The sequence below is a fragment of the Colobus angolensis genome, unplaced genomic scaffold, assembly GCF_000951035.1.
Source record: "Colobus angolensis palliatus isolate OR3802 unplaced genomic scaffold, Cang.pa_1.0 Scaffold326, whole genome shotgun sequence".
Taxonomy (NCBI): domain Eukaryota; kingdom Metazoa; phylum Chordata; class Mammalia; order Primates; family Cercopithecidae; genus Colobus; species Colobus angolensis.
The window spans coordinates 129531-147072 of NW_012116555.1; the positions used below are offsets into that span (position 1 = coordinate 129531).

The window sequence follows — 17542 nt, forward strand, 5'->3', positions numbered from 1 at the left end:
GTAAAGTAATAATGTTGCCTCCCAAACAGTGGTCTCCACTTAGAGGTGAAAGCAAGGCAGTTGAATACAAAGCAGTTTTAAAATACTACAACTTGTATTGATAATTATTTATTTCATTTTTTAGTATGTATTAATATATTAATTGCATATTATATGTATAGTTTATAAGTATACAAGTATGGGCAATACATGCTGTATAATTTTGCCCTTTAACAGCACTATTAAAAAAAAAACCCTCCACTTATTTGATAAAAGAAGTCTGAAACCACTGAGCCAAATGATTAGAACTGAAGATTTAAAATCAACAGCCAACTCAGAGAAAGAAACTACATTTAATTCTAAGTGGATCTCTTAGTAGGGATAATAAAATTATGAAACACCACTGTTACATAAAGAATTTTCAAATTCTATCTATTCATGGAAACTAGGTGCCTCTTCAGAAATTCATTTTATAAATGTTCACCCCTCCATATTCACAGTTCCATGCCCATGCATTCCACATCCATGGATTCGACCAACTGTGGATTAAAAATAAAAGTGGATGGGTCCATCTGTTCCGAGCATGTACAGACTATTCTTGCTATTATTTCCTAGACAATACAGTATAACTATTTACCCAGCACTGCTTCTCAGACTTTTGGCTAAGATCAAATGTACCTAGCATTTACATTGTATTAGGTATTATGAGTACTCTAAAGAGGATTTAAAGCATATAGGAGAATTTGTGGTTATGTGCAAATACTATGTCATTTTGTATCACAGACTTGAGTATCAATGAAGTTTCCTATCCATGGGGGATCCTGGAACTGATCCAACATGGATATATGTATTTACAACTTTAATTATATTGTTTCTACAGCATCTACACTTTAAAATCTGGGGTTACTTTCCCCAAAGTGTTTCCATGGCACCACTAGAAAGTCTTCTCCATTGGTACTCAATACTGTATATACTCTCCAAACTCAAAATAATGTAACAAATTCAGAAAGGTTGAAATACTAGACTTATATCAAGGAAAATTTCCAATACTACATTGAAAGTTCACAGATGAGCAACTTGTAACTCAGCTGCTTCTGTTTCTTTTGCCTCTGCCACGTACTAGCTTATATATTCTGAGACATGATATTTACCCTGTGTCTCAGTTTTGCCTTCAAAATCATTTGGACATAACATAGTGGTTAAGGGGCCAGGCTCTAGAGTCAAATCATCTGATGCTGAATCCTGCTTCCCTACTTACTAGTTATGAGATCTTGAGCAAGTTACCTATCTATGCCTCAGTTTCCTTATCTATAAAAGAGATCATAGCAGCTACTTCAGAAGGTTGCTGAACAGTGCTGGCAGATAGTAAAAGATCATTAAATACTAGTTGCTATTATTATTGTTGTCATCATCTTCATCAGAATAACTAGTATTTATTAAGCACTATGCTAAACTTTGATTACTTCAATCCCTGTAACAGCCCTAAAAAGTATTAATATTTCTATTCAAAAGAGAAAGTGAAACTATACAATATTTGGTACCTGTTAAGCACTACTGAAGGTAGTCAGGCATTTAAAAAAATAATAAGGCAATAACCCAGAATTTAATACAGCAAAATTTGGTTCATGCTTCTGTATCAGGAAAAGAAATGTAAGGACAAAATCAAAAAGCAACATACCTGTTTAAAAGAAACAAACCCCAACAATCACCAATAGCTGTCAGATATTAAGAACTTTGTATTATGTAAGTTTTCCTTGAATAATCATTCTAGGTTCTGATAAGAGGATTTGAGATGTGCCTTTAAAAAGAAGCGGCCATTTTCTCTATCATAATAAAGGGTCCTGGAGAATGATTCTTTACCTTCACAGAATCAGGGACCTCATTTAAACAGATGAAAGCCATGGATCCTCTCTCTCCAGAGAAAAGAACATATTTAGCACATAATTTCAGGGACTTTATGAAGTCTAGGGTAAGAATTTCTACCCCTGGACTTTATCTTTTACTGCTTTTACTCTCTGGTATTCAATATTTTTTAAAAAATGAATTCATAATACTTCAAGTTGTCATTATCAAATTAAAGAGCATTATACACAGCTAAATTAGTTCTAAATACACCATAACAGTAGGTGTTCATTCTGAAAGGGGCTTCATATAACATATAACCAGTGTGAAATAATCCTTTGAAATAAGAATGAAAGATAAATCTTAAAGTAGGAAATTAACAAATATGCTAGACAAAATTTACTGCCTCTAGGAAAAATGTTAAGGCTAGATTGTATACTCAGTCAACTGTGAATCCAGAATTAAGATGTAAGTATTAGTGATCTTCACCCTATGTATTCTTTCTTCATGTCAGAAAAATATTGAAGAATACTGTTTCCTAAGTCTCATCTGTCATTAATTAAAAAGAACACAATAAACTGTATAATTTGATCACAGATACTAAATATTACTTATTAATGTATGGTACATGTTTCCACAAGGATTAAGATGTAATAGATACTAAATATTACTAATGTATGGTACATGTTTCCACAAAGATTAAACTGCCACCTAAAATCTTAAAAGATTAATAATTGTCAAAAAGCTTACCATTTGGGGGATCTCGTCTTTTCTCTGTTAGAAAATAAATTAGAAGAATATTATTAAATATATGTAAGACAACATCAACATAAAAAAATTAATTCACTAAACTGTTTTATTCCTAAATTGATGTATGTGTGACTAAGGAAGATTTTTCAGAAGACCCGACATTTAAGCAGAGATCTAAATAAAATAAGAAAGGGAACAATATATTCAAAGGCCCCAAGGAAGGTGCAACATGAAAGAACATCATGAAGGCTGGACTGCAGTGAGCAAAAGGCACAGTGAAAGGAAACAAGTCGGAAGGAAAGACAGGGACTAGATCATGTAGGGTTCACTAGGCCATGGTTAAGGACTATAGATTTTATGTGTATATGATAGGAAGCTCTTACAGAATTTTAAATAGAGAAAGTGATATAACCTAATTTACAAGTTTACTCTGGCTACTGTATAGAAAAGTGATAGTAAAAAGGATTGAGTAGCAGCAGGGAGACTAGTCAGAGAGCTGGTGTAGCAGTCCAACTGACAGATCATGGCGGCCTGGATTAGAATGGTAGCAGCAGAAATAGTAAGAAATAGTCAGACAGGACATGTTTCTGAAGGCAGAGCCAATGTGATAGGACTCTCATAGGATTTATGAGAGACCATGGTGAACCTGAGGGATAAAATGGAACAAATGCCTTTTACTGAAACAAGGAAGATTAGTAGAAGAATAGGAACAGGTCTGACTGGGGCTACGGTTCAGGACACAGGACATGGATCAAATATTCTCCTCAGATGTGTTAAGTCTAAAGGCTATTCTGTCACTTAACTTGAGTAGACAGAGTCTGAAGGTCAGGGAAGATGTGTCGGTACTAAAGACAAAACTTTGAGAGTCATCAGCACACAGTTTTTGGAACCATAGGACTGGATGAAAGCACATGTTCCTTCTCCTGAAACTGATCTGCTTAAGATAATTTTGGAAAGGTTCCCCTTTCCTAGTCACCCTTCTCCACTTTACAAGAGAAAGGCCTGGTACACTGTTGTCAAACAACAGTTCTATACCAATTAATTTAAAGCTTTATACTATCCTGCATTGTTCTATAATCGTTTTATATGTGTTAGAGTTGTCTCACACACTAAACAGGTTCCTTACGGGTTTTATAGTATACAGTATTAGGAACAAAATAGAAAGACAAGGCAATGTTTATAGATCTTGTTAGCAACTCTGCTTATTTGCTTCTAAGCTTACCTAAAGTCTTTGTTTACAAAGTATAAAATACTTTAAAACTTGACAAACAATGCTATCACAAATCCAAAATTAAAAGTCAATACATATGACATTTTATCAACAAAAAGGGTTATTGAAATGGGTCCTTCAGTAAATCTAAAAAAAACAGTTCTCAAGAAAAATATTATTTATTTTAAGGTAAAGACCACCAAATTTTTTTGTAAATAGTAAATATTTCAGGTAATAGTTTAGGCTTTGAGGACCACATAAACACTGTCATCACTATTGAACTGTGTTGTGGCAAAAAGGTAGCCAAACACAACATGTAAACCAATGAATACAGCTAAGTTTCAGTAAACCTTTATTTACAAAAACAGGAAGTGGCCCACACTTTTCCCATGAGCATTAGTTTGCTGGTCCAATTTAAGTAATTAAAAAAAGGGTTACCAGATTTCCTTTGTCGGCGGCCCAACAGGTCTGTGACTGCTTTTCGGAATTTTTTTGCTTCTTCTTCATTGGCAAAATTAAGAGCAACTTGACAAGTCTGAAATATTTTCATCACAAAGGGGAAACAACAGAATTATGCTTTATATAACAGCTTTATATCATAAAAACAATGAGCAAAAGAAGTATATTTCTAAAGAATGAAAGGTTAATTTTACTAGCAGATAAGACATTATTTCATCTTCAGCAAAAAAATAAAATAGTAAATTGAATTTGATCTTTCAATAAGGCTCTATAAATAATTTGGATTAGAAAAGGCAAGCAATGAAAAAAGATGGTAATAAAGAAAAATATGACTTACATCTCCAGCAAAGGTATGAAAATATCCTCTAGGACTATTATATACAAAGTTATTGTATAGCTCTTGTTCCCACAATAGTTTCCCATCCTAGAAAAAGTCAAAAATTAAAATAAGAACTACCAAAACATAATCTCTAGGAATAAAACAAAGCAGATGACTCATATTAAGATAACCGTTTATACTAAAAATAACTTTTACATGCACACATGCAACATATTTATAATATATAAATAGTGTCACATAATCTAATCAGTAATTTCTTAAAACTGTAAACACTGGATAACGTGTCTTTCATAAAACCTACATATCAAGTCAGTTTAATTCAGCTAAGATATAATCTCCCTAGCCAACCATTTCCAAATTCAGTTACTTGGTCAAATACATAACCAGAATAATTACTAGGTCATCAATGTTACATAGAAGGAATAGGACACTTTTGTACATGAATTGATTATCAAAGCACAGTTCTAACAGCAATATTTAGACAATGTACTATCAAACACTGCAGGAATACTTTATGTTCTTTTCCTCAATTTTATAGATGTGGGAGGGTCAAATATACCTTCCTTGTACTGCTCATTAACCATCTTCAAATTCTTAACTTTTGCAGAGTACCTTTCTAATTACATACTGGTATAAGTAGTATTAATCATGATACAGAAAGAGACTGATAATTAAAATGTATCAAGGTTAAACTATGGATAAGAATGCCATGATGACTGCCATATCTATTGTCATAGTATAAAAAATATGTTTAATCTTAATACCAAAGGTGAAGAATCATGAATGTTCAGCAATTGGAAATAAGTGGTTAGAGAAACACAGTCATTGCCCTATTCAGAAATGCAAGGTTGTACCCAGACCACAATTTAAAAATATGTACAATACACTGTTCACACACGATAACCACTGCAATGGAATTCCTTTCTTCTTAGTGTAGTAGTATGTGTATGCCATTTCTAAATAGTGCTTCACAACGGTTATGAGAAATATGTCAAAGCACTTGGGGGTTTCTTTCAAACTATGCATGTGTTCCCCACCCCCGAGAATCAATGCCATAGTAAGCCACTGCTAGTGACTACTAGTAAGCCACTGCTAGTGACAGAAGCATGTCATATCTCTCAGCTGTCTTGGAAGCAGACTTTAAGAAGCACTAATTTAGCCCGGGACTGGTGGCTCAGGCCGGTAATCCCAGCACTTTGGGAGCCTGAGGCAGGAGGATCACTTGAGTCCAGGAGTTTGAAACCAGCCTGGGCAAAACAGCAGAACCCATCTCTACAAAAAAATACAAAAATTAGCCAGGTGTGGTGGCATGTGCCTGCAGTCACAGCTACTCAGGAGGCTGAGGTGGGAAGACTGCTTGAGCCAAGGAGATCAAGGTTGCAGTAAGCTGTGCACTCCAGGCTGGTGATAGAGCAAGAGCAAGACCCTATCTCAAAACAACAACAACAACAACAAAAGATGCACTAATTTACCAAATACCATAACTGAGATCTCATTTAAACTCAGTGAAATACTTCATAACAGACCAAGATGGTTATCTGATTTTACAAATAAAGCTGAGACCGGGGTGTAAAAATCTCTTGACTGTTATCTATCGGGTCATATTAGTGCCCAATAGTTTAGAGGCAGTTTTAGTTTTTTGTAATTAAAATCTCATTGCACTTATTGTCACATATAAATATTAATCATGGAGGCTTACTTACAGAAAGGTTTTTAAAAAAATAATGGAGACTTCATCTTAGCAAAATGATGTTTTTATGACAACTGTAAGAAATGAATATCTAACAAAGGGTATCCAATCTATAGCAATGTGATTTATGATTGGGAGTGAGGGACATAAAGCTATGAAAATCTGAATATATTCTATCATGAGAAACAACATAAGGAAAAATGAGTAGCAAACAGATTTTTATAGACACTGAAATGTTTTAAACCTGGGCTAAATAATAGTACATACTGAACTAAAATATTATTTTGTTGTTCCCTGAATAGACTATGTATGCTATTCTATAATGAATAAGATAGAATAAAAGAGTACCATTAAAAAAATAGAGTGTAGAGAAAGCCCAAGAACCAATAGGCATAATTAAAAAAAAAAAAAAAGGCTTAATGCATGGTAGCAGTAGAAAGATAAAATAGGAAACTATTCACATTCTAGCTTCAGACATGTTCCCAGTTGGTCATGATTTTCATATGTCAATATCTAAAACCAAGCTTCACTCTTCTAATATTAGTTAATGTACAAATTTAAATATCACACATAGGATAATCAAATCTAAACTAAATTGTAATTGATATAGAAAACCTAATCACCTAGTTTAAAGTGAAAGCAAATCAAAGCTCACCTTAATGTCAAATATTCTTAAAAAATAAGATCTCTGTGGATTGTCCTTAACAAGACAAGCAACACCACTGCACTTCTTTGACCACATACAGTTCCGATCTGCTGCATATAACTGCACCACTGCTGAAGACATAGTCTGCAAAATATAAAATTTATAACCATTAGGTTCAAAATAGTATGTAGATGATCACATCCCCTGCTGACAGCTTGACTGCAGCCACCCAGCTAAGCGGCTCCTAAATTCCTGATTCACAGAAACAAGGAGATAATAAACATGTATTGTTATTTTAAGCCACTAGTTTTTGAAGTGATTTCTTATGTAGTAATAAAGAATATAACAATCACATAACAATAATCGCTGAAAACATTTACTGATGCTTAAAATGTGTTAGAAAATGTGTTAATCACTTTTAAATATAGTCTTATTTAATTTTTATTACTACGATAACCTCATTTTATACTTCAGAAACCCGACACTGAAGAGGGTAATTTGCCCAATACCACACAGCTAAACGGCAGAGCTGAAATTCCAAATCCAGGCAATTTGCGACTTCAAACCTAGCATTCTTCCTCCCCACTATTATACTGTTTCCCAATAAAGTGAACATTTAAGCAATGAAGTAGTAGTATTAGTAATGGCTAACTTCTATAAAGCAGTTAAGCACTTATCTAGATAAGGACTGAGTCAAACGTGAAAGCAGTATTACCACCCTGGAAGGCAGATTATAATATCTCCCTTCTAAAGTGAGTTTAAGATTTTAAGTGATTTGCACAAGGTGCCACATAGTTTTAATGCTATACTGAGGATATGAAAAAGATCTGAAAGACTACTGTCTCAATTTTACCAAGGATAGTCCCTAAATAGAACCCTTTCACATGTGTAAGAGGGAAGTTAACTGGTTACATGCAGTGGACACTTTAGGGCATTAGGATTTTCCAGTACACCATGTTGTCACCTTCCGTCTCAAGACTGTATCATGGAAAGGTATAAACTAATTTTATCCTAAGTTTATTTTATAACTAGAATGTAACTATTCAACCTTCAGTTTCTATGAAAGTGATACATATATATACTGATAAAGCACTTACAAATCCTCTGAAAGCTGTAATTATGTTTTCTGATCCAGTAATTTCACTTCTAAACTAAAAATTAAGAAAATCATTTAGAATATACTTTGCATTTTAATGTAAATATAAAAATAAAGTATTTCATATAAATATATACTTTTTTAAAGAGGAAGAACTGAAATAACCTAAATTAGGAGCTGATTAAGTAATTATGGTATCTTAGTTCAATGGAATTGGGCTCTGTAATAAAAAACAGACTACATTAAGATTTGGAGATACGCTGTTTTAGGTTTACTTAACTACGCCTGAGGGGTGCCGCCCTCTTTCAGTAAGAGGAATTCCAAAGAACAATTATATGCACAAACCTTTTATAACTGGATACTAAAGTCAGAAATGTAAGATCAGTATACTGTGAGGATCAAAAGTCCATAAAGACTTGCTCAGATAACAATGTTCAATGTTATGTTTTTAACATTACAGACCAAACTCAACCTTGAACTTCACACACAGTACTGAGCAGGACACAAAGGAACAGAAATATTTCTACAAGAGTCATTAAAAATTACAATAACTTAAAAACAAAAAATGTGTATACTGGGACACTGGGTTTCAAAGAGAAGACTGAAGAATGTGGGACATTTTTTGGCCTGCTCAAAACACACTTGTGTTTGCAAGTGTACAATCTCAGGATGACAGCGTCATAGGCATCCTGCTGCCAGTACTGAAAACTTCAGAAAAATGGGTCTTGCGTGCACCATCTAAAGGTCTCAAATACCAGGCTGAATAATTCAAAAATCAAACAAGCAAATTTATTAGTTCTAAGGAGAATTCATATAAAGTCTTTTTTAGTATGGTACTATCAAAAGACATTCATTTCTAAAAAGGAAAGCAATTAGGAAATTAGATATACCAAAATGAAGATCTAAAAATCTCCCTACTTTTTACCAGAAATCAAGAGGTAACAGCTCACCAAAAAAAAAAAAAAGTTATTCAATAGGGTCTGAAATTCCATTATGAAAATCCCCTTGCTAGCCAAAGGACTAAATATTCATGATGTTATAAATATTCATGTTGTAAAACACCATGTGGCTATATATGTGAACTTTAAAAAACAAAACAAACAAAAAAAAACCCAAACTAAAAAACATTTAAACTTTTAGATAAACTTAAATCCTTAAAACACCTGCTTAAGAAATAAAGACTAACAATGCTATAATTTTTCACGGACAGGATATTGCAATATAAACATTAAAACTAAAAAAAAACAACTATTCGAAAGCAATTTTCAGTAACTGGATTTTCAAATATTTGCTACACTCTTATTATCAGTCTAAGTGTCTATTTCATTAATTCTTACCTTCAGTCTGAAAATGACATACCACAGTACCTTGTAAAGCCTTTTCTAATTCAGAATAATTACAGTGAATAGGAGAATAACAACTAGCATACATTTAATACAGTATATTAATGCTAGAGAATATAAAAATAATAATCCCCACACTCTAGATTGACAGTGACTTAATTAAGTTTTTAAAGACATTCCTTCCATTCCTTTAGGTAATTACAACGAATCAATTCCATTCCTTGTTGTCTTTTGTAATTAAGAAGATATTAATGAAAAACAACCTAAGAACAAGTGCTTAGGAAGGAAAATCTATTTCTTATTACTCTAATAATGTTAAGGTTAAAATCTGCTAATTAAAAGGAAAAAAAGTACTGTATCAACTTTGGTAGAAACAGAACCTGTCGTCTCTTGTGTATTCCTGATATTTCCGTACTGAATAACTGTAATAACATATTCATTCTTAGAACTTTGATGATCAAGGGCAGGAAGAATATGGGGGATGTATTCTAGGAAGTGAATTCCCTCCCACTGTCCTTCTGCCTGGCACTTCTACCTCTTTTGAGGTTGACTCTGCAACAGTCTACTTGAAGTATTTCTCTGATTCCTTAGGTTGAAATGACTTTTTTTTTTGGGGGGGGGCACATTTCTGAAGTACTTGTTTGTGTACCTTGTGTTACTCTGTTATTCCACTGGTCTTATTCTAAATCAGAATAATTTTCTGTATTGACTTCTTAACCACTAAAAAGACTGCAATTCCCATAAGCACTTAAATTAGTTCTGCAAGCTTATACTTCCACTCCACCTATACTTTGTCCCGAAGTGAACAAGTATTTGTTAAAAACCACATGTTCTGATTTTGATAATAATACTACAGCAATAAGAGAATGACTCTGATTTTAGGATATATAAGCCTGAAATATTATAAAGAGGCATTATGTCTGCAACTTATTCTCATGTTATTCAGAAAAAAAATAACATGCATGTATATACATACATAGAAAAAAACAGGGTAAATGTAATAAACATTTGGCAAATCTGGATGAAGGATATATAGAAGTTCTTTGTATTGTATCTGCAAGTATGAAATTATTTCTAACTTTAACAAGCACAAATGATTCATTAAAATGTATGACTCTTAGCTCTCTTTCACAACCACAGCAATCCTGAGAAGGTGGTCCTCTCCCCAGAGCCATTACTACCTCTATATATGTTAGCCATTGCTGTAATGGCCCAAAACTAAGAAAACTCCCACTTCCTCCTATTCCCTCTATATGTATACCAACTTTCTTGAAAGTTCTATCCTGAGTAAGACTTAAACCACAAACATTCAGCATTTCTACTGTTTAAATTCCTTTCACATTTTCAGAACAACCACATTATGTAACAGGTCAGAATAAGAATTTTAGATCAGGAAAATAGGTATTTCTTTGACTACAGAATCAACTAGACAAGGAAAAGACTAGAAAATACTAGGAGTCACAGGGATCCTTGATTTTAGCAATCAACTGCCTACAACAAATACTAAGATGACTTAACACTGAATAACTGTCTACAATTATTTTAATAATCTAATAAATATACAATATTGTTACAGAAAATATTTAAAAATATTTTCTCTTTTCCCTTTTGAGACAAGGTCTTGCTCTGTCACCCATGCAGGAGTGCACTGGTGAGTGAAATCGCTCACCACAGCATCAAGCCCTGAGGTTCAAGTGATCCTCCTGCCTTACCCAACCTTCTGAGTAGCTGGCACTACCAGCAAACACCACCATGACTGGCTAATTTTCTAATTTTTTTGTAGAGATGCGGTCTAACTATGTTGTGCAGGCTGGTCTCGAACTCCTCACGTCAAGTGATCCTACCTTGGCCTCCTACAGTGTTGGGATTACAGATGTGAGCCACTGGGTTTGGCCAAAAATATTTTTTCAATAAATATTCAACATACACTAAATGTGGGGGGAAAATCATATGACTTAACAAAATAAAGTCTTTTCTATGATCATGTTGGCCCAGATTAGAAGTCAAATACTCCAACTTTAATATGTATGCATGTATCCTAATGTGTATTTGGCCTCAAATGTCTGAAAACTAACATTGGAAAATTCATTCTAAGTTTTCTCATTATATAAAAGCTAAGATTTAAACACATTCCTAGATGCTCTGATGATATATTTACATGAAATGACCTATTATTACTCTGAATATACAGTTGGCCCTTGAACAACACAGGCTTGAACTGTGTGGGTCCACTTACATGCAGATCTTTTTCACTAAATAGTCAGGACTCCATATCGCAGGGTTCTGCATCCACAACCAAATGTCGATTGAAAAATATGGTTATTAGTAGGATGAGACACACACAAAACAGGAGGGCAGACTTTTCACATGGGTGGGTTCTGAAGGACCTCAGTATGTGTGAACTTTGGTATCCGTAGGTGGTCCTAGAACCAATCCCCCATGGATACTAGGAGATGACTGTAAAATTTTAATCTATACACTACAAAAAGTAGTATAAAAGAAAAGCAAAGAATTTGGTTGAATTCTTATAGTTTATTATGCAGTGATCTCACGAAGCAATGCTCTAAATAATTAAAGTAGCAACACCTGTTATATGCCCGCCTCAAAAACCCAATACTGAAATAATAAATTTTAAAAAGAAAAACAATGTATCTGGCAGGGAACAACAACTGAGTGGTATCAGTAAGAACTATCCAGGAAAAGAAAACACAAAAATTCACTTTAGAGGGAAGGGATCTTATCACCTGGTAATTTCTACAATGAGAAACAACCAGAAAAGAAAAGAGAAAACAAACAAAAACAGTACAGAATTTATAAAGAATATGGCAATGACAAAAGACTCCACAAGAAATAATTTTTAAAAAAAGCAAAGCTGGAAGAATGAAGGAGGAAAACCACAAAAGCAAAAAGTAACCAACAGAATCTCAACAGTGAAGAAAAATGGAGCCAGATAAAAAGAGCTGCTATCTCAGGGACCAAACACAAAGAGTCTTTTAGATCTTAGCAGCTTTTCAAAAAAATTTCTAAGCCAGACATATTTGTTCACCAAATGTTTATGAAGAACCTATTATGTTCAAAGGACTGGGATAACTGGGGGTAAGGACAGGAATGAAAATGAGAGCAAATACAAAAATGAATTAGACAGGGTCCTCATAAAACATCTAGTTAATGGGAAGACTGGCATTAGTAACTATTAAAATGCTACTAGGAAAAATCAGTATGCAAGAAAAATTAAAATCTAACTAGTGTAGGAAGGCTTACCTGAAGAATGAAAAAGGGTGAGTTAAGTGAACAAAGGGTTTGTGGGGGGCAAGTATGGAGGAAATGGCATCCTAAGCAGACTCATCAAAAAACATCCTACCATAGGATAGTTTGGTGAACTGTGTGGAGTAGGGAATAAGAAAGAGAAGAGTGTCATGGAATGAAGACACAGATTTAATGTTAAAGTAATACAAAACACAGCTCAATTGTGTGATTTAAAGAGATAATCAGACATATACGGTTTGGAAACCTTGACTGGAGATTTGGTACAGCAGCACATCATTCCTGTAATGGCCCTTGATTCAAGTTCTTATATATTCTCTTCCTCCACTTATGCCAGATTTATCTATGTGACTTGTTTTGACCAAAAAGACATTGGTAAATGGAAGGAGAAGCGTGAATACTTGTACCTTGTAGCCCTGCCCTTTTGGAAGAGCTGCCCTAAAACCTGGAATCAAAGACCACATGGAGTGCAAGGCCCTAGCCCACTTCAACTGTCCTTTCTGAGCCCAGTCCCTACATTCTGGTGACATTAGTCACCAGCAGACCAATCATTCAATCTACAGAATGAGAAATATGTTGATACTGCTATTAAGTCACAAAGTCATTAGGTGGTTTGTTTGCAACAACAGATAACAGATGTAGGGGATTGTTTTAATATACTAAAAGACATATGACCTATAAGAAATGGCTCTACGTCTTCCTCCATTCCATTTCTACCAGTATAGTTAGGACAAATTTGTGGCTACAAATCATAAAAGTTTTAGACCTCCCTTCATTATCAGTGCACATTCCTGTTTGGAAACATTTAAAAAATAACTTAATATACAAAAGCCATATGGAAAGGTGTGTGCTAGACAGCAGGCTTAGGTCATTCACAACCACACACCAATCTTATCTACTGCCTATGATTTAAATTCATACATCCAGAAAATTGCAAATTATTAGGTGGCACAGACCTCTAGCATTACCAGTAAACAATCCAAATTAGATGTTAAAACTAAAAACGGCAAGTCTTACTGTATTCTCCTTAACCTTCTACTACTGGAAGGATAATCATATATAGATAAAAGTGAGAGGAATACCGATCTCATTATAGACTGGGTTATATTTGCAAACGGGTGAGGACACTGTGTTAAAGGGTAGCTCATAGGTGTGGCTTATTCTCTTCTGCCCTACTCTGTAACTTAAGTGGATCTACTTAAAAGGAGTCTTTCCTTTCTCTTTTCTTCTGTCTCCTTTTCCTTCTGTTTCTTGCAAATTCAGATGGATTATGGTAAAACTTGATATTTGGTTCTGGATTTTCAGGGAATGAAGTTGGAAAGGAGTTACCCTAGGAGTCCCAGCTCACCAATTAAGTTTTTTTTAATTTTAATTTTAATTTTTTTTAGACAGAGGCTCACGCTGTCACCTAGGGTGGAGGAGTGCAATGGCACGATCTTGGCTCACTATAACCTCCGCCTCCCAGGTTCAAGAGATCTTCCCATCTCAGCCGCCCAAGTAGCTGGGATTACAGGAACTCACCATCATGCCCAGCTAATTTTTGTAGAGATGGGGTTTCAGCATGCTGGCCAGGCCGGTCTTGAACTCCTGACCTCAGGCAATCCACTTGCCTCACCCTCCCAAAGTGCTGGGATTACAGGCGTGAGCCACTGTGCTCGGCCCAAAGTTTAGCATTACTACTGGAGTCCCAAGTCCTGATAATAAGGGGAAAAAATAGAGAAAGAATACAGGAAGGGAGGGAGAGTGCGACTGCAGGACGGAGAGAGAAAGAGGGAAAGAGAGAGAGGGAGAGAGACAAGAGGGAGGCAGGAAGGAAGGGGGAGAGAAAGAGAGATTTTTGTTTTTTAACTTTGCTACTACTCTTCTGTGGGAACAGTTTGGGATGAGAGGGTGAAAAGTAGTTACTGCAGTTGCTGGTGGGATGTGGGTGTTCCTGAACGCTAGAGCCAAATAGCACTTAATACCATTTCACCATATATTTTATCAAGCATATAATTTAATCCCCTCATTTTACAGATGAGCTCAATTTATTTGCCAGAGGTCACATATTATACAGCTTTGGATGCATTTCCCAATCAGCTGCTAATTCTATACTCAACATACACTACATAATCAGTGATTCATCCCAATTCCTAATTGGTCATATTTTTGCCCTATGCCAGCTAAATGGTCCTCCAAGAATGATATATCCTTCATATAGTTGTATTCCTCTAACGTTCCCTTTTGGTTTGTTTTTACCTTAATTTCGGGGCAGGGAAAACGGCAGGGAGGGAGAGCTTGTGTTAGTGGTTGTAGAAAGTAAAGGACTGCTGGTGCATAAGAAAAAAAGGATGTTTATGAAGGGAAAATCTCCAAACAGACATTAAGTTGTTTGCCCTGGGGAAAAGAGGTGAACTTACGATAAAGCTAATTAAGTTTAAGTTTCAGGATATTTTACTTGGTAGAGTCCCTTACAAGGCTTGGATTACTCTCCTTTGGGACACAGGACCAGCATCAACTGCAGCCTCATGCCTAGGGGCTCCTGTTTAGCTATCCCTGAAGATGATTGTGGTACTTCCATCAAGGATGCACTATCTCTGTATCTGCCCAGCTCCTAGCAGTAATGCCCCGTCCCTCTTGGACCACATAATGCATCCAGACTCAATCTTTAACCCAAAGATTTGCATGAGTGTTGCCCAGCTCCTGCTGGGTGTGACATACTATGATCCAACTACATGGACACTTCTGGGGTCAGGGGCAGTGGTCCAAACAAAGGAGATATAAAGTTCTCCCCAGGCAAGAAACACGTTTCATGTAAAGTGAAGGAAATTATAGGTGTGCTATCACATTACTAGTAACTGGTTTCAAAACTTTTTTTTCAGCTTCACAACTATCAGTAGGAAATAAATTTTGAGCAAATATGTTAGAGCAGGGGTCTTTTTCTGTAAAAAGCCAGATATTTACTACTTTAGGCTTTGTGGACCAAATGATCTCTTTCAACTCATCCATTGTTGCACACAAACGCAGCTATAGATAATATGGAGATGCCTGTGCTACAAAAAACTTTATTTATAAAAACAAGCAGGCTGAATCTGGTCCATGGTTGGTACTCTGTCAAGCCTTGTACAAGAGGAAAAGATTCTTCCTATAGAAAATATAAAACTGTCATGTAAAGAAGTGATGAATGAATATATGGCCACAATAGGTAGAAAAAAAGTACCAAAGAGGTATAATATATTGGGCTGTTAATTAATAGTAAACACAGTAAGTTATAATAACAATAAGCTATTTGTCTAAATTTTGTGAAGTTTATGGCATTTTTTATTTGTTGTGATCTTTTCTCACACCAAATAAACATTCACTTTTATACTTAATTTTGGATTATTTTTCTTAAGGAGAGCCCCTCCAAATTATAAGCTTCAGGCCACAAAACCTGGATTAGCCTTGCTTGGGGTAAGAAAATGATGCATCAATCAGAACAACAGAATTTTGTATATGAAGAAAGCAAACAACTAAGCCAATATATTCATTTTGCCAAACCACACTTACTGAAACAACTTTTGAACATATAGTGATCTTATCCACTTAAGAAAACTAAAGCCAAGCAACTTCAAAAAAACACAAAAACACTAAGATAGATGGGTAATGACAATGAGTGTATGTGGAAGGAGGAGAGTCTTCTATATTCAATGTTTTAAGAATCCTTCATATAACATTATTATTATTATTTTTTAAGAGATAGGGTCTCACTATGTGGTCCAGGCTGGTCTCCAGCTCCTAGCCTCAAGTGATCCTCCTGCATTGATCTCCCAAAGTGCTGGGATTACAGGCATACCACCATGCCCAGTCCCATTTTTAACAGATGATTACATAACATTTGCTTACACTTGCTGTAATGAGGTACTCACAACTTGAGGGAAAAACTGTCTTACTGTTTTAGCAGTAAGAACATCTGACTGTTAGAAAATTTTAAACACTTAATCTAAACCTGTTTTCCTGGCAATTGCCACCCACAGGTTTTAAATTTTTTTTCTATCATTCAAGCATCTGTTCAGCATTTGTTATGTGGCAGGCATAATGCTAGGTACTGTAGCTACAATAAGGCAAAAAACTTGAAGGTATATACCGTGTCCTCCAGTTACAGCGTACTTATTTCTGTGTAGTGGCAGCAACATTTTCACTTCCACAGCAATGTTCCACTAACTACTTGTCACGTCATCTCTTTTTAAGGTAAAATTTATTTTGATCACTCATCTGACCTAGTTTTTGTGAATCCCTTTAGTAGTTTGGTCACCCTTGTTAAAATGAAGTCAATATTTTACACGTGGTCTGATCAGTGCAACATATTGGTGAAATAATGTTTCTGATCATAAAAAGAAATGTGCAGCCTCATTGTCATCTACCACATCATATGCTGAAGTCACATGGGACTGTCTTGGAAGTCATTACCCTGTCTCATATGCTGATCCTTTATGTCAAAATCCAGGCTCCCAAAAGTGAAGTACCCTCTCCGACTCTCCTTTTACCTGGTCACTGTTCAAACTTCAGCTATGACGTTGCCCATGGGAACTGTGAAGTCCTAATTTGGGAGTGGAGTCAAGCTGGCAAGATGACCCAGGGAAAGCAAAAAGAGAAAGCAGATAAGCTGTAAGTCTGCCTTTCTTCATGGTCCAGGACACACAGTCCTTCTGCGCAAATAACTCACGATCTTCCTGAGCTCAGCTATTAGCAGACCCTTGGCTGATAGAAATTAGCTCACTGCAACCTTGTTATCAGTACCGCACAAAGCCCTCTTCAGTACAGAGCACAAGCACCATTCTACAAAATCTCCAGCAAGCCTTTGTATCCTGGCAGTCAGCTCCTCTCTTGCTGACCTGTCTGTTGCACCCTTGCAACATATTTTCATACTGTCTCTAAGAAATCTGCCTTTCTGTACCTACAACT

At 35.4% G+C, this 17542-nt stretch overlaps 1 protein-coding gene across 1 annotated transcript in view; it reads right to left on the reverse strand.

Moving 5' to 3' along the window:
* Positions 1-17542, reverse strand: part of WASL (Wiskott-Aldrich syndrome-like) — a 66262-nt gene that overhangs the window by 19419 nt on the left and 29301 nt on the right. Inside the window, exons 2-5 of the mRNA XM_011951740.1 lie at positions 6926-7060; positions 4578-4664; positions 4220-4316; positions 2572-2595 (exon numbers count right to left, since the gene is read on the reverse strand). Of these exons, the coding sequence (XP_011807130.1) occupies positions 2572-2595; positions 4220-4316; positions 4578-4664; positions 6926-7060 (343 nt within the window). The remainder of the gene's footprint in view (positions 1-2571; positions 2596-4219; positions 4317-4577; positions 4665-6925; positions 7061-17542) is intronic.